General features: G+C 41.5%; 2 protein-coding genes across 3 annotated transcripts; one reads left to right on the forward strand and one right to left on the reverse strand.

Annotated features, from left to right (window-relative positions):
* The first annotated feature begins 177 nt into the window (after window positions 1–177).
* On the forward strand, window positions 178–7,699 carry LOC125003747 (solute carrier family 17 member 9-like). Its single transcript, XM_047577887.1, has 13 exons — window positions 178–355; window positions 1,130–1,327; window positions 1,423–1,562; window positions 2,301–2,400; window positions 2,515–2,639; window positions 3,578–3,674; window positions 3,770–3,866; window positions 3,946–4,033; window positions 4,137–4,171; window positions 4,585–4,700; window positions 6,144–6,199; window positions 6,295–6,324; window positions 6,408–7,699. Exons 1-13 carry the CDS (start codon window positions 237–239, stop codon window positions 6,575–6,577), a joined length of 1,371 nt encoding a protein of 456 aa, XP_047433843.1. The 5' UTR covers window positions 178–236; the 3' UTR covers window positions 6,578–7,699.
* A 3,933-nt stretch (window positions 7,700–11,632) lies between these two features.
* Window positions 11,633–17,043, reverse strand: ythdf1 (YTH N(6)-methyladenosine RNA binding protein 1). Of its 2 annotated transcripts, none has more exons than XM_047568829.1 (6): window positions 16,706–17,043; window positions 16,297–16,324; window positions 15,619–15,713; window positions 13,883–15,535; window positions 13,365–13,409; window positions 11,633–13,227 (listed from the first exon to the last, which is right to left on the reverse strand). In XM_047568829.1, the coding sequence occupies exons 1-6, from the start codon at window positions 16,733–16,735 to the stop codon at window positions 13,213–13,215; spliced, it is 1,866 nt and encodes a 621-aa protein (XP_047424785.1). In that variant the 5' UTR covers window positions 16,736–17,043; the 3' UTR covers window positions 11,633–13,212. The 2 variants fall into 2 exon arrangements, with proteins under 2 accessions (XP_047424785.1, XP_047424793.1); XM_047568837.1 differs by having other exon boundaries at window positions 16,659–17,043.
* Between the last annotated feature and the right edge of the window lie 48 nt (window positions 17,044–17,091).

A 17,091-nucleotide genomic window follows, 5' to 3' on the forward strand; every position in this document is an offset into this window, starting at 1 on the left:
ACACAGAGCTAAACACGCCTCTGTCCTGTACTGAGGTAATATGTAAATGCTGTTCCCTAGGTGAAACCACCACTAAGGCCTCTACTGTCAATATTGCAAATCACATCCAGGCGTTTTGTCCCAACAAGTTTGACCTGTTTGGCGTGTCTGTCCTGAGGATATGAAGTTCAGCAGGTACGAACAACGCTCACACTGGGGAGCTGCACAGATAGCAGAAAGACACACGGGTGCTCTGAATGGCTGCACACAACAAACCAGGAGACGAGAGTGAGGTCCACGACAGCTTATTATTGGATCCTAATGGGAAAAATGGATATGTCAAAGAGAGGACGGAAGACCAAACTCTGTGGCCGAGGTGAGAAAGCAGAGGATTAGACTGGGAGTGTTATGCTGCATTTTTGCTTTGACACAGTACTGCTATTCAGGACCTTTCAGGGTGTGCTTTTAAAAATGCACAACAAAATACTGCTGCAGCCAAGATACACAGTAAATTATATGGTACATTATTCCATGGCTTGATTACTTGATACACAGATGAATATTGCTACACACACACACTCCTGCTACACTGTTCACTGGAATACTTGAAGGCATGATTTTACACTTGAATATGTTCACGTGGCATTCACACACTTTGGTCCAGACTCGCATATCTCAGCGGCTTCTGGGTGGATTGTCATGAAGTTTGCGACAGGTATCCCTGTGACTTTTCATCCATCGCACCTCAAAACGTTCTCATACTTATACAACAGCTCAACATGTACCAGATAGATGGGTGCAAAAGTTCCTGAGACATTTGCGTCATTTCTCCCCCAACCAGTCTGACGACCACGAGTGATGTCTTAGCTTTCTACTTTGTTCTGTGCTTTGATTTATTATTAAGTACATGCTTGTATTCAATTGGTATTAGAAAATTTTTCTATGTTAACATGGCCATGGCGATCATGAAATGAAATGTCAATATTTGCATTTGCATGAATACACTCTCGCAAAGCTTCCGGCAAAGACTTGGTATCACATTGCAGATTTGACGCTCAGCCCATCCTTAAGTTACAGGTTAACTTTCTGTGGTAGCAGTTTTACAGGGATCATTTTACTATACATGTCACTAAAGAGAACGCATTCGCAGATCCCTGGCCCGAAAATGGATTGTGACTCTGTTTATGGGCACCTGCCTGCTGTACTGTGCCAGGATGGCCATGCCGGTCTGTGCCGTCTCCATGGCAGCGAAGTTTCAGTGGAGTAAGATCGACACCGGGCTGGCTCTAGGTGGATTCTTCTGGGGTTATTGTTTCACTCAGGTTCTGGGCGGACATGCCAGCGACAAGTAAGAAATTCATCTGGTGAATCATGCGAGGCAGTAACCTTCATGGCAGGTTTGTTGTTAAGTTCAGGATTTCCCTCTGTGACGTGTGTTGTTAGAGTTGGAGGTGAGCGCGTCCTGTTCATCTCGGGAGTGCTGTGGGCGACGATCACAACGGGAACTCCTCTACTGGCCCGTCTGGGCTCCCACACCGTCTCAGTCATGACAGTGGCCAGATTCCTCATGGGACTATTTCAGGGTGAGAAATGTACCTTTTGCTGTAGGCAAATTTGGTGAAAATTAAAATTAGCTCAGTCAATGCTGAAAACTCAGGGAACGTGTGTGACAACATACCTTCATGCTGCTGCAGCCAAGATACCCTGTGCATGATGTGGTCCATGATTTCTTTCAGAATGGAAACTTCTCTATGGTCTCAATCTACTACACTTAGCTAGCTTAATGTATTGTACTTTCATTTACTTGATGTACGGGGATGGGTGTTGCTACACGCTCCTGCTACACTCACTAGAATACTTTCAGGCACGATTTTGTACCTGAATATGTTCATTTGAATTTAGTATATTAATTTTTACTTTGGACGACGCTCAGTTGCTGGGCAACTGGCACAGAAGGCAGGGCGTGAGTGTATCCATCCAGAGGTAACATGGGGGAGAGTTTTTACCTTTGAACCCAGGTTAGCTGGTGTCAACGGCCCTCTAACCTTTATGCTACACTAAGCTAACCAGCGGCGGCTCATATGTACTGCACATTCAGAGTGTTTTCTGTAACTGATAATTATATTTCACTTAAGAACCAGATTTAAAAAGCAAAACAAAAACATGGTTAAAAGTGTGTCTTAACTTAGACGAGAGCTGTGTCTTATAACATATTGTACATTTCCAGCAACTTGCACTTCTAACGTCTGCTATTATCACTTAATCTGAAGATTATTTCTTAGAATAAGTCTGAAGTCCGACTGTCTCCTAATGTCCTACAGGTGTCTTTTTCCCATCGTTGGCCAGCCTGTGCTCACAGCGTGTGGTGGAAGGAGAGCGAGGGTTTTTAATGAGCGCAATGCAGAGCGGTAGCCATTTTGGGTACGCTGCATCCACACACACACACACACACACACACACACACACACACTGAATCAGATATAAACACACATGTATCTCTGGTGAAATTTTTGTCTTTCTCGTTCTCCCTTTCAGAACATTGTTAGCTGGCGGGATGGGGTCTCTGTTGATCGACCACTATGGCTGGGAATGCATGTTCTACTGTACTGGTATCCTGTCTGGACTCTGGGCTCTCATAGTTTGGCAGTGTCTATTAAAAGGTACAGAAGCCACCCGTGTGTTCCTGTATAACACAGAGATCAGGGTTTGTGTCTGTGATGTCTTCCCAGCCGCTCGTTTGACTAATTTGGCCCTGACTGAAATATCTTGCACTGATAATAGTACTCCGAGGTTAAATCCTAGTTATCTTTGGTAGCACCACATTATTTGTTCTGTTTAGATATGCACTTTTTTTTTTTATCTTGATAAGAGTCAGCCTGATAATAATGATGATAATAAATATAGAGGTTTTCCCTTGGGCTGTCATGCTGTTTATCCATCCAGATTGTTTTGATGTGAGTTGCTGAGTGTTTCAGGCTGTAGTGATTTAGGCCTTCTCTTAAACACGATGGTGCTCACCTTGTGGTGTTCACAGAGCCAAATACTTTACAAGTCTCTTTCCAGAATAACCTAGTTAATCTTTTTTTTTTTTTTTTTTTTGTGAGCAGTTTTGCGTAGGAACCATTTTATGGCAACATAACTACATTCCAGCTATACGATAAAAGGCTGGTCAGGTGGCGCCATATTGGTTAGCGCTAAGCTTATCTTCAACAAGCTAGGAGAGGTTGAGCTAGTAGAGATATAGCTGTGAGCGCCTCTCCGTGCTAAAATAGTTCCTGCATGAAACTGCTAACAACAAGCTGTGAGGCTTTTCTTGACTCGCCACGTGGTACTTTCTGGAAAGAGAATCTGCTGTTGAGTATTTTTTGGCGCTTTTGATGATGAGAATCTTCACAGTAAACACATTCAGTTCTGTTACATCTGAGAGAAGGCACAGATCTGCACCGCCTGTATGTCCGAACAGGCCAGAGGGAAACACGTCCCTTTAAACTGAATCAAATGTCCCGATAGCTGGAGCAGCCACGGCTGTAACCTCTTTATCTACGTGGCTAAATGATGTCACCTGTTTCACGGTATCTCTTATGGCCATGTTGTTCAGGTGAACTTGCCCCCAAGCGTCCGGAAGCACAGAGTAGCGCACAATGGAGTTTGTCAAGAGCGCGTCTGCTGAGTCTTTTTAAGAAGCCACCGGTCTGGTACGCTCTTTAATCCTATTGTTTACCAGTGCATGATTATGTGTGTTCATCAGCCAGACATTTTTCTCTTTCTGCTTGTCGTCCTTCTCTCTCAGGGCCATGGTGTTTGCACACATGTGCATGTGTGCCACATCGTACACTTTATTGTCGTGGCTGCCAACCTACTTCAAAGAATCATTTCCTCATGCTACGGTATTTCCACGCTTCCTGTTATTTAGACATCTTCACATCTTCGCGTGTTTACATTTCCTCTCTTCATCTTCTCCCCCAGGGATGGGTGTACAATGTGATTCCATGGCTGACCGCGATTCCTTCGGCTCTCTGTGGAGGATATGTTTCAGATTTCCTAATAAAACGAGGTATCCGAGAAGAAAGAATTGTAGCTGTGCTTTTACTGTTTGTGGTTTGTGATTTGAGGTCCCTGAAACAAATCCGCATGTCTTGTGTTTTTCTTTTCTGAAGGATACGTCGTTTCAACCGTGAGAAAGATAATGCAGGTAAGTGTGAGGGGACTGTTGTGACTGTGTAGCTGAGATGTTATTTGCAGGTTTGCTACTGTTGGAATTTTTGGCACTTGTTTCAAACATGTAATTACAAGCCAGGACATTTCCCAGAGCAGAAAATACACAGGTACTATTACATTACGGGTTTCACAAGTTGAACACTTTGTGTTCTTTAAATGGATCATTAAATGGTCATTTTTTTCCCACCTTGAGCTAATGGGTTTATTATATAAATGACTAATGATATACACAAAATACACATACAATATTTATGTATCCTACTGAATGAAGTTATGAGCAACAGAGAGCTTGTTCTTTTTGTGTGTTTTATGTGGTTGGACTTGAGCTTTCTTTTAAACGATGGAATAAGCTTTTAATAACGCAAATGTTTGTCTCCTTCTCCTCAGTTTTTTGCCATGGGCGTATCGAGCATGTTCATCATGCCTCTGTCTGGATCTGTCACCTTTAACTCTGCTCTGATTTTCATTTCTGCTGCAGTGGGTTTTTCAACTTTCACCAGCGGGTACGTTAAATTCTTTAGAGAGTTGCTACAACTTGTTTAGCGATTGCTATGGGAATCAAATAGGATTAACCTGACAGACAGATTCTGAAGCCAATGCGGCGACATAAACCAACTGTGGAGGAATTTTTCCTTCCCATGATGATGCATGCCTCAGTTATCTGTCAGCGTCAGCACAGCCGCTCAAGGAAGGAATGCCCCAGATCAGACCGAACCAGACCAGATCTGTCTCCAATCTAAGCGCAACACACAACACCAGTCTTAAAAGACAAATCCCTTCTCTGTAAATACTTTGCAGAAAAATACAGACATGTGTAGAACTAAAGATATTAGATTTTCACTTAATGATGATTGTGGACAAAAAATGTCACGATATTATCACAATATTAACAAGAATCCAGGAAATGTATCTTTAACTTTATTGAGACGAGATAAATTACACTCAAAATAACAGTAGAACAGAGGACAAGAGGGGCAGATGTAAAACACACACTGTGGTCAAGTGGTAATGGATCATTTACACAATATTATCATATGAGATATTGAATTTTTTTTTTTCTTAATTACACGATTATCGTCAATACCAGTACACCATCACAGCCCTACTGGGAACATAAGAGCACCCTACTGGGACAGGCACCTTACAGCCTTGTGTTTGTATTCATCCACACACAAGTCAAGTATTTTACATTCATGTCTAACTAGACTGATACTGTACTATGATATATGTGGTATACAGATTTTTAATTGTTTCCGAAGCGTCATGATGTTGAGTGAAGTGGAGTGCTGACCTGTTGGCTGTAAAATTACATTAGTTTATTTAATCTTAGTGGACATTAGCCTGAATTATTAAATTGCGGTTGAAAAATGTGTTTTATGCGATTCCTGCGATATAGTTTTTTTTTTTTTTTTATGAGAATTACCTGAACGTATGGTATAAAGAAATTTTTAAAACTAGAAAAACAGACAAGCGAAGCTCCACTGCGGGGCCACTGCTGAGAGGTTGATCTGTCTGTGTGTTGAAGCGTCCTGAGACCCTGCATCCTCATGTGGGGACGTTACCTTCTAGCTTTGTGGGAGCTTCTTATTCTGCTTCATTTTGATCCGTTGTCCTCATAAGGGGACGCTTTAGTCTGCCTTCTAGTGGTAGCAAACAGTCAATACACTAGTCAGGATGAGATGATACATGACGGCTTTCAGTGGATTCATTATCGCTGGTGCCATGGACGGTCATATTAGCCCGTTTATATTATTTATTGGAACCACATCAAGAAGTCAGATGCTTGTTAGAAACATTTATGAACTGTTGGTTTCTGTGCTTAATTGGGATTTTTTTTTTAACTGTGAAAAGAATATACAATATCATCAGGCTGGTTGTTGAAATTGAGCTGCACTTCCATGGTCACATAAAGGAGTAAATATGAATTTCCGGTGTCTCTGTTCTAGTGGTGTGTCTGTGAATGTTCAGGATCTCACTCCATCATGTGCAGGCGCCCTCTTCGGTGAGTTTCTACCAGCCCATGGTTCGGTTTCATCAAATGGGACAATAATCATCTCTGTTGACAGACAATAAATAAAATTTCCTTTTTTGTAACAGGTTTTATGAACATGATGGGTGCTTTTACGGGTAAGTAGCGAATATCTGAAAATGTCAATTTAAATTTGTCACATCCCATGTCTGTCGTTCTCATGTGGGCTTGGTTTTCCCAGGGCTGGTGCTGGTCTCTGTGTCTGGGTACCTGATTGAGGTCACCCTCTCGTGGGCCACGGTCTTCTCCCTCATCACTTTAATCAACGCCGTGGGTCTCGGGATCTTCGTCATCTTTGGAGATGCTCGCCGCGTCGACCTGAAGGAATACAGCCAGGTCACTGTGATCTGACCCAGACTGGACTGAATATAAACACAATACATTATTGTGCTCATCAGGGATCATTGCTGCTTTGTGTGCAGTTAAACAGTGTTGTTGTCGTTGAAAACTGCAGACTTGAAATGAAGGAACTTCACTGTAGTGACTCTGGATAACACTTTGTACAACTGTTAAAGACTATGTTAATGTGTAATGTGGGAAGTTTAATCAGCAAACAAATGTTTACGTTAATAATGATTTCACACAAGCTGCTAGTCACTGGTACATGACACACATTAACGGGTGAAATCAGCCCAATCAGGGAGGAGTAGACATAAAGCTTTACTTACTTAAGACATGACTCTGTTTTTACCTCTAAATGGCAACAACGTCACAATGGAAGTCGTCCAAACAACAAGCACCAGAGGAACTACAGCACTTTGTGACTTCTGTCTCAGCAAACAGGTTAGGTTACGTTGTTTGTTTTACATGTTCAGTGTCATGTAACTAGATGAGAGAAGCTGATTTTACGCTGTCACCGCAACTTTTGTTTTGGCTTTGATTTGTGAGATGTTAAATGGACATCGTGTACTCACATTTTTATACATTCTTTTCATTTAAAAAACAAAAACAAAACAAAACATTTTTTTTGTTGTTGTTGTTTTTGCCAACACAAAACTTGAGATTTAAACTTAAACTTAAACAAATACAATGCAGTGAAAACTATTTGTAAAGAATCAGCTCTTTAGGTCAAAGTCATATATTTGTTCTCAGTGTGGTTGTTTGGTGTCAAGTGTGTTTACATCCTCTCTATTACCGGTGATAAAGGTGAAAACCAACAGAAGTTAAAACAACTCTTGTGTATGTATTTATAATAAATTTGCTATGGATATTTATTCCTCAACCTTTCAGTTTTTTGGAAGCTTTTTTTTTTTTTAAAAAAAATAACATACATGTTTGTCTTTGTATGTGAAATGAAGACCCTTTTTTGACAGAGTCAAAAGTGTGTGTTTGATGCTTACAAGAATGGTTTTAATTAAAGAACTTGACTGTGTTGATCTGTCAACATTGGTCCACGGCATTTATTTTTCTTCATTAGTCTTTATTTCAACATACACATGTATAATAGGCCTATCAAATAAAACATAAAAATGATTCGTCCAGACTTGTGGAAAGAAAACATCCAGAATTTACCTCAGTTGTCATTTAAATTTGTCTTATTGTGTGTCACCTACTATAGGGACATTTTGTGGTGATATTTATTACTATTAACTACTTATTCTTTATATTTTAATAAATTAAAGCCTTTTTTTCTCTCTTGTGGGGCAGTAGTTCATTTCTGTGCTGAAAATGTGTCCACATAAGCAAAAAATGTAACCAGATAAATAATAATAATTTTTTTAAGTTCAAACATAACATTTCATAAAACTTGTAACGTCTGAATCTCAAAAGAAAATAGCTGGGGTGTTTCCTGGTGATATTAGTTGAATTTGAGGTGTGTTCCCTTAAATAAACTAAATACACAGTGTTAGGTTGTAAGATCACAGAGGGGAGTATGTACTAGACAAAATCTACTCCCTGAGAAACGCTTTGAATTTCTACATTTCGTATTAATTGAAACACATGAGGTGAAACTAGAATATAACTGATTTTACAACCATTTACCATAAAAACGTTTCAATACACTTTGAACGCCCACCTTACCCCTCAGTTTGAAGTGACATAAAGCTTTACATAAATATAATAATATAATATTTTTTATCTATTTATCAGGCATCTATATACAGTAACACTTGTCAAGAGAAACAGATTATGGTGAAGAAAGTCTGTGGTCTTCTTCTATGGTATGTAGAGGTAATGCAGATTTAATGCGGTTGAAGCTGAATAAAACACAATTAAATGATTAGAAATGTCTGGATATAAAGACTGCAGGGGGATCCCGGTCAGCGGAAATAATGCAGCCGCTCCATCACATCAACCCGGTGACCGGAGGCTGTAACGGGGGCAGCATCAGCGTCTGCACGGCGAGGAGCGGATCCACGTCATGACGTTACCGCTTCAGCTGTGAGGACCGGGACATGAGCGAGGGTCGCAAATCAGGACGAGAGATTTCTACAAAAATGTCCAGTATCCGAGAGAAAAAAAAACAGTTTAATCCGGATTAGACTGAGGGTTGTTTTTATTTCTCCTGTCTCAAAGCCTGACTGGACATCATCACCATCATCATCACCATCACCACCATCATCAGTGGGCCTGTGTGTCCGCCCGCATCAGCAGCACTGTGGACGGTATTGTTCGGCCTGCTTTGCCTCCACAGATCCATCCACAGAGAATGAGACAAGGCAGGAGTGTCAGCTGCAGACCTGAGCATCACCTGGAGGACAGTCAGTCATTCTGTTTGTAGCCTCAAAAGAGATGCTCCAGTGGGCGGTTCATGTCTGTTGGAGCCTCTATTGTTGGTGTAAAATACTGATTTTCACTGAGTTTGCAGCGTGATGTCGCTCAGGCCTGGTCGCGTTACGCACACGGGAGATTTGTTTGTTGTTGTTTCCTGTGTCTGTTTCCATCCCGTGGCGGTCAAAGGCTCCAGTTTTCCTCCACGTAAGGGACAGGATTTCCGCTCCTCGTGTTCACGGCGGACCTTGATTTATCAGCCATACAATTAAGGCACGCGGTGAATGCCAAGGGAGGAATCACTATCTGCGCCCCGCGTCCTTGGACCATGGAGACGGAGAGCTTCATGACACCGGTTTCCCACCCTGCTGTCAGAATATGACTAAACACGTCTGTCTTTCTGGTTCACAGTTTCACATAAATACCTTTACGACATTGTGGCACAGATCAGCTAATATAGAAATTATAAATAATATTTTAGAAACAAAATAATGCATGCCTCTGACATGTGGTAAGAATTACATGACTTTAATTTTACTAAAAGCCAGTAATGTAAAGTCCATGTTTTTATTGTTTAATTGTGAAAATGAGTTGTTTACTTGAAAGCTATAAATATTTGATTTTGCTACATATCCAGAAAACCCTGTCTGCCCCATTTCATTTCCATAGACACCTGACACTGCATGGGAAATGAAACCAAAAATTGTCAAATATTTGAATGTTAAGGAAGAAACCCTATTTTTTATATATATATATATAATTTAAAGCAGTTATAATAAGATGTTTGTTTTGTAAAGTTCTAAAATGAAATATATAAAAACATATATATACTTAGAATCATCATAACATGGATAAAAAAAATGCAATTATGCTTTGACAACACTTTACCAACTACATCTCGTTTAGTTAATTTAGAAACTGATTTATTTTTTAAAATTTCTAATTAAAACACCTTAGAGAAATAGTGATAAAACACATACAATAGAGAGCGATATTAATCTTCCAACTACTGATTACTGTTTTGACTATTCTGTCAATGAATTTGTGTTTTAAAATCAGAAACAAATCAGTGGTATCACAATGTCCACAACCAAAAGAAACAGTTCATTCATGATAACCCGACTGATCTGCAACTGTTTGTGTATTGGATTCATCATTTTAAGCAAAAATAGAAAAACGATCTCTTTGTCACACATTGTGTTTCATTTAAGATTCACTTGAGAAGTTTTAATGGACATTTTTTGCACCATTTTGTGAAATTTCATTGATTAACAAAGTCAGTGACAAAGGATAAATGTTTGCTGCTGCTCTTTGGGTGATTGTAAATATATTACTCATCAAACAAACAGTCTTAAACGTCTTAACTTGTTTCATCTTTTCGGGGTGAGTTTGACTTTTGTGTCTAAGAAACAAATAAATTAACACAAACACCATTACACACACATTATGAGCTTTTGTGGTATCACTCATTCTAACTAGACTGGCAGACATTAAAATAAATTTAAGACAAAAACAAAGCTATAGTGGAAAAAAAGAGATTAAAGCTTCAAAATGTTCACATCACCAGGTCTTATAAAATATAAATATTGATATAAACTTTTATGTAAGTATTATAAAGAACACGTCCGGTTGTACCTGCTATTTGTGTTTAACCTGTGGTACATTCAAAGCTCGGTCAGTGAATAATGTGTTCTGTGGAGAACTGAAACATGTGTGCGGGTCATGTTTCCAGGCTATGAGGTGTGCAAATCATTGTTGCACAAAGGTTGTGGACTAAGTCTGGTGAAAGAGCTCCATTGTAGTCTATTAGAACACATAGGTGGGTCACACCAGCAACAGTTCACTGTGATTTAACCTCTCATACACCAACCTGCTGCAGCTGCAAATACTCAACTACTGTACATGTTATTCTCATGTTAAAAAAAAAAAGTAATCATCGATATAATCATCGATCATCAACTATCATCACAGCCACCTCCAGCAGGATGCAGCCTTACACAGACACACACAAATACTTTAGGAACAACTCAAAAAAACGTGAAAAACAGCACAAGGTGTTGACCTGACCTCCAAATTCACTAGATCCAAACTTATCAAGTATCTGTAGGATGATCCACAGAGACCCTTCCCCTCAACCCATAGGACCCTTAGGCCCCCACTAACAACATGATGTTACCAGACACCACAGGACACTCTCAGAAGACACATGTCCGTTCTCTGATGAGTTACAATTGTTCTGGAGGCACAAGGGAGACCTACACAATATTAGGAAGCCGGTGATAATGTTATGTCAGATCAATTTATACTGGAGGTCAAATGAGATGTCTTATAAATATTAACGTCAGGTACAATTTGCCAAGTTTTAAAAATGAATGGAATTGTTGCAACACTTTAATTACATACGTTTCTTTTTCTATTCTGATGTTTTTTTTTTTTTACATTTATCTTGGACTTTTCTTTCTACTATATCCTCGTTTCACAGTTTGAGATATGAATTTAAACATCTAGTTAAAATAAGTGATGCCACCGACTCACACTAGAGTCTGTTAACAACCAGATACACACCAGCATTAGAGGATTTTGACAAAACATTAGCACAGGAAGTCGGTTTGTTGGTCAGCAGACCAACCAGATGACCAACAGAGGCTCACTGCCAGACCCCGGTCACGAGAATAATAGAAACACACAGGAAAAAACAGATAAGTATATCTTTAATAATGAACATGATCAAATCTAAGAATGTGATAGTGACCTCTGATACAATGATATTTAATTCAAGGGTGACTTAAAACATTTTTTTGCATAAATTTTCTATATTCCAATACCGTTATATAACTCTGATTGCTCCACAGTCGTACTTTCCTTTCACTCTTGCATACGCACACATACGCACAATACAGCAAGCAATAAAAAAAAAACAAAAAAAACAAAAAAAAAACAAAGAAAAACTAAAGAAGTAGAAATCACAAACATATACCATATAGGCTAGTCTCTGGGTTTTCATACACTTGACGATAAATCAGTTAAGTATAATGCTACAGTTAAACATTTTGAGGCGATCTCAGTTAGAAATGCCGGTACATTAAAGCTTACATTTTCTGAAGGATGAAGACTGGTTATAGCGATGAAAACGATGGCGGTTATAATGATGTTAAGAGAGAACAGAAGATAAAAGCGAACTAAACGAGAGGCCTGGCTTTAGTTTTTAAAAGCAGTACATGCTACCAGAATTTCATAAACAGAGACCCCTGTTGGAGCAGCAGGGGATAGAGACACGCACGCACGCGCGCACACACACACACACACACCGCAGGAATCAGGGACAGAAAAGCAGATTTTGTGTCGATAAAAACCTGAATACCATACAGTGAATTTGAGTTTCCATCGTTTAAATAGGAGAGGGACGACCTTGACGTATTTTCCCTACATCTCTTTTACACTACTGCTGTAAAGAATTAAGGCTCCGCTGTGGAGAGACGACCGTCCCACATTTTCTCTGCATTATGTTAAATTTCTATTAGTTGTTTCTATTAGTAAGCCAGGTGGTACATTATTCAAAATCATTTTTCTAACATTTATGTGTCCTAATGCCACAATCTCGCACGATTATGTCTACGCATACAGAAACCTTCACTGCTCCGCCAAAACGAGACTCACCCGGCACGAAAAGAAAAAAAAAAAAAAAAAAGGGGAGGGGGGCCGTTATAGAAGTTTTTTTTTTTGTCTTCTGATAATATAAAATACAACGGGCCACACACAGATAGCAGACATTTTGTCAATAAAGTGTTGTTCACTCATTTAAGATTAACCAATACAAGCACTTAACACTTCTCCAACACACAAACCACAAAGTGAACAGTCACTGAATATCAGCAGCATGTTGTCAAGAGATTTTTCCGAACAGACGTGCAGATATTTATATTTAAGAAGTTCCAGGATAGCGACAAAAAAATGTATAAGGCTAAAAAAGCAAACAAACAAACAAAACAAAAACAACAAGAAAATAGATATTTGAAGCTATTCATCTGGTGGAAGTAGCTCCATCCCTGCACGCAGCTCAAAGACGGAGGAGGAACCAAGACCGATGTGGCTCGATAGTTTGACGTGGGCCAACGAAAAACAAAAAACAAAACAAAAACACGAAACAAAAAAACTGAAAAAAATGTTTGTTTGTTTTTAAATGTCCTGATGCTTTCTTTTTGAATCTAAATATCAGTGTGTCCATCCAAACACAACAACCGTTGATTGAGATTTCAGAGACTCTCTTCTGCAGATTACTTCTGACGATCCTGAAAAGAAGATGAGTGAAGAGTCACCAAAGATGTTTTATACTGACACAACACGTGATTTACTACTACTACTACTTGTGGGTTTGGGAAAATGAATCTTGCCCAGAAACAGAGATAATTTAAATAACAGAATTTACCTGATCGATTCGGGATCGACTCTGTATTGAGGCAGGTTCATAGCTCTGTTAGGAAGACAAAACAAAAAGATGGATTAGAACATAACTAACTGTCCCAAAAGTAAGAAATGTATAAACAGAAACTGAAACCGCATTCCAAATATGGGAAGAAGGTTTTTAGGTTTGGTGGGTTTTAGGGTGGGTGGGGGTGGCTGACATTCACCAAAGAACCTTTACTTGCATTCACTTGTTTAATCAGATTGTTTTTATGTTTAATTCTAAAATGTTATATTTCATTACTGGAACTGTTCCTTTATCAGCTGTAGTTTCCTCATTAGAACCAGAAAATCAACCAGAAGTGCCACTCTGAAACATGGTTTCGGGCTGGTTAAATAATATTGTTAATAACATATATTTTGTAGTTTCTTTAACAAGTAAAGGTGATGGTCCAAATCATAATGTTCATCCCCCAGAGTTTTCTCACATTAACCTCATAACCGTAATTCTAAAAAGTCAAAAGTGTTAATATGAATAACTACCTTTTTTACCACCTCCTCTTCCTCTTGCTTCTTCTCATAGTGGGAAAAGTCATCAAAGATGGAGGTGGTGTGTTTGTACTGGGCGATAATCTTGAGCACCTGCTTTGCCTTTTCCAGAGGAACCTCTTGAGTGTCACGAGAGTTGGTGACTGGCTTGTTATCGTTGTTTTCCAGGCGGATGTGGCGCAGCTGGCTATTAGGCACGTCCTTAACAAACAACCAGTTCACGTCAAACTTGCCCTTCCACTTGTCCTGCGCCCACACGCCAGCGCTGGTCCCGTAGTCCACAGGGGAGCGCATCTCCGCCACGCCGCAGAAATGGCCGCTGCCGTTGACGCTGAACAACAAGTAGACGGGGCCTTTAGAGTTCATCGCTCTGTAGGCTGAGTCCAAGCGCTTGTTGCCGTGCTCCGTGCTGCACCAGATGGAGTACTTGATGGAGCGGTGGATGTCGTCCTCGGAGTAGCTCTTGATAATGAAAACGCGGCCATTTTTCAGGTTCCAGTCGAACTCCTTGGGGTTGTAGCTGTGGGCCGCTCGCAGCTTCTCCAGCACGGGGTGGGACTCTGATCCCGGTTCTGGAGGCATGCACCCGCCCCCCGCACCTCCGTTGCCAACACCGCCGCCGTTGGAGGAGCCACTGCTGTCCAAGCTTCCGCCGCCGTAGCACATGTTGCGGTTGCGCGGGGCTATCCATCGGGTCTGAGGTGTTGGGGCAGAGTTGTGGTTCTGGTAAGATTGCGGAGGAGGCGGAGGCGGACCCTGCATGGTCATCTGTTGCACGAGGGACTGGGCAGACTGTAGGGACTGTTGAAGGGGGGGTAGGAGGCTGGGAGCATGGGAGTGGAGCTGGGGCTGGTGCTGCTGGTGATGGTGGTGGTGGTGGTGATGGTGGTGGTGGGGCAAAGGTGGGGCCATCTTGGTAGCAGTCCCTTTATTATCCCATGTATCAATGTCCATGTTGTGTTTAATGGGAGGTGGAGGCAGAACTCCTCCAGCTATAGGGGTGCCAGGCTTGTTCTTGATCTTTTGTTGTTGCAGCTTGGCAGGTTTACTAGCAATAGCAGCCCACGATGTAGGTTTGGGAGGCATGCCAATTGGCGTGCCACCGTTGCCCGTGGCAACCGCTGCCGCCACACTGCCGCCACCACCAATGACAGAGCTGGCACCCTTCACACCGGAGCCACTTCCCGTCACGTCCCCGCCTATTTTTAGGCCTAGCATGCCCTGGTCCAGGCTGTTCATACCTGGAGCCTTGCTCAAGGTGTCGCTATGGAAACCTGTCTGGCCATCAGGGACTAAGGTGCCTCCTAGGGAGCTGGGTGGGTAGCTGTAGCTCCCACCGTAGGCTGAGCTCTGAGTCTGCTGCCCCTGCGAACCACTGGTGCCCCAAGCTGAGAACGTCGGATTCTCAGGGAAAAAGTTAAACCTGTGCGGGTAGATGCTGCTGCTGAGTCCTCCTGGCTGCCCAAACACCGTGTCGTGCATGAAGTGATGGTCTCCATTGCTGAGGGGGGCGTAGGGAGTCAGGTAGGGAATTGGTGGATCACCTCCTGTAGACCAAGGAGCCTCACTGAGAGGGTAAGGAAATCCAATGGAGGGGGCATAATAACTGGACAAGTAGGGGTCTGTCATTGATTGATAGCTGTTATTCTACAAAAAAAAAAAGAAACAAAATAAAGTGAAATAATGCGGAGGGAATTATTTGACAATGAAATCAAAAACTCAATCCAAACCTGGCTGGACTGGCCGGTGAGATAGGGCTCAAAGTCATTATCATGGACAGCGTCCTTCTGGTGGAGGGATCCATTCTGCACTGAAACCGGAAAGGCTGCAATAAAATCAAACTACACATCAGAATTTACACTAACCTAAAAAGAAGCAAATGAAACCAAGTCTAAAAGACCTACAGTACCTATAAATGTATACAGCGACACCATGTTATCACCTAGTTCGGCTGCTGTTGAAGGAAACTAAACACCAAGATGTGTTGGAAATTTGCAAATCCTACTTCAACAGCTGGGCAGTGTGCAGCACCCTGACACATATAGCCAACATCTATAATGTGTGTAGAGATTGAAAACTGAACAGGAAGGTGGTCTGCTCGATAAACATGGCCTTTTGAAATATGTGAGGTGTTTTCATTTGATGAGCCTGTACAGTTAATGTTGTATCCATTAATGCAAACAGTTATAAAAGCGTGGATTATGATATGAACTAATGCAGCATCATTATTTAACACTATATACATATATATATGTCTGTGTGTGCGTGTGTACTATATATATATATATATATATATATATTATTTTTTTTTTTTTTTCCATATCTGCTACAAAACACAGATATCAGCTAACAGTTTTGTACCATGCCATGCAGTAACAGCTAAACTGTAGTAGCCATTTATCTCTTACCTTTGCCTGCATCTTGTCCTTTCGATGTCTAATCAGTCATATTGAAAGGAGAGAAAAAAACAGAGAGCTTTTGTGGGTCACAGATGTCGTTTAGAGCATCACACATTATCCTAGCTTCACACCGAGATGTATTCACACCATCTTCTCTCTGACACGTAAAAGCCATCAACTCAGAGCTGCGTGATATGTTAATGGTCGTCTGTCACTCAGACACCCACTGGATGCTGATGTGGTCCAGGCCTTGGTGTTACCAGCAGGGAGCAGTTTTCTAGCTGACCTCCCTCTTAGTGGGCTAACTAGCTGACTAGCTGCTGCTGGCATCGTCTCCAGAGTGAGGCGCACACACAGCTCATTTCGCCTACCTGTGGAAATGAAACCTCGGCGCCGATGGTGTCTCCTCGCTGCTTACCTGGGGGTCAATACTAGCGGCAGACATCATTCATCCACCAGGTGTTGTGTTTGACTGAAGCCCCGACAAGACGTGAAGTGTGTGAACTGCAAACTCCGCGGTGTGGAGAGGCTAATAGCCGGAGAGGCTGTCTTAAACACAGTTAGCAACAGCTGTTGGCCGGTGGCTCCGCTCGACGCGGACAGTTTTCTCGTCGTAGCCCTGCTGGCGCTCCGCGCTGCCCTGTCGACATTAATCCAGCGGGGCTTCAATCCGCTCAGACCCCCTCACTGCTAAACTAAAATCCGAGCAGCCCTGGTGGCCCTGCTCATTTGCCCCAACGCTAGCTTCATCCGGGGTCCGCGAGGCGGAAATGACGTCGCTGACGCAAAGGACGCGCTCACGGC

Source organism: Mugil cephalus, chromosome 1, assembly GCF_022458985.1.
Source record: "Mugil cephalus isolate CIBA_MC_2020 chromosome 1, CIBA_Mcephalus_1.1, whole genome shotgun sequence".
Lineage (NCBI taxonomy): Eukaryota > Metazoa > Chordata > Actinopteri > Mugiliformes > Mugilidae > Mugil > Mugil cephalus.

Excerpts from the sequence above, each read along its gene's own strand:
- LOC125003747 (XM_047577887.1), top strand. The coding sequence starts at position 237 with ATGGCTGCACACAACAAACCAGGAGACGAGAGTGAGGTCCACGACAGC. Across the intron at positions 356-1,129 it reads GACCAAACTCTGTGGCCGAG|ATCCCTGGCCCGAAAATGGA; the intron begins GTGAGAAAGCAG and ends ACGCATTCGCAG. Across the intron at positions 1,563-2,300 it reads CCTCATGGGACTATTTCAGG|GTGTCTTTTTCCCATCGTTG; the intron begins GTGAGAAATGTA and ends AATGTCCTACAG.
- ythdf1 (XM_047568829.1), bottom strand. The coding sequence starts at position 16,735 with ATGATGTCTGCCGCTAGTATTGACCCCCAG. Across the intron at positions 15,714-16,296 it reads AGGACAAGATGCAGGCAAAG|CCTTTCCGGTTTCAGTGCAG; the intron begins GTAAGAGATAAA and ends ATTTTATTGCAG. Across the intron at positions 13,410-13,882 it reads AAGAGGAGGTGGTAAAAAAG|AGCTATGAACCTGCCTCAAT; the intron begins GTAGTTATTCAT and ends TCTTCCTAACAG.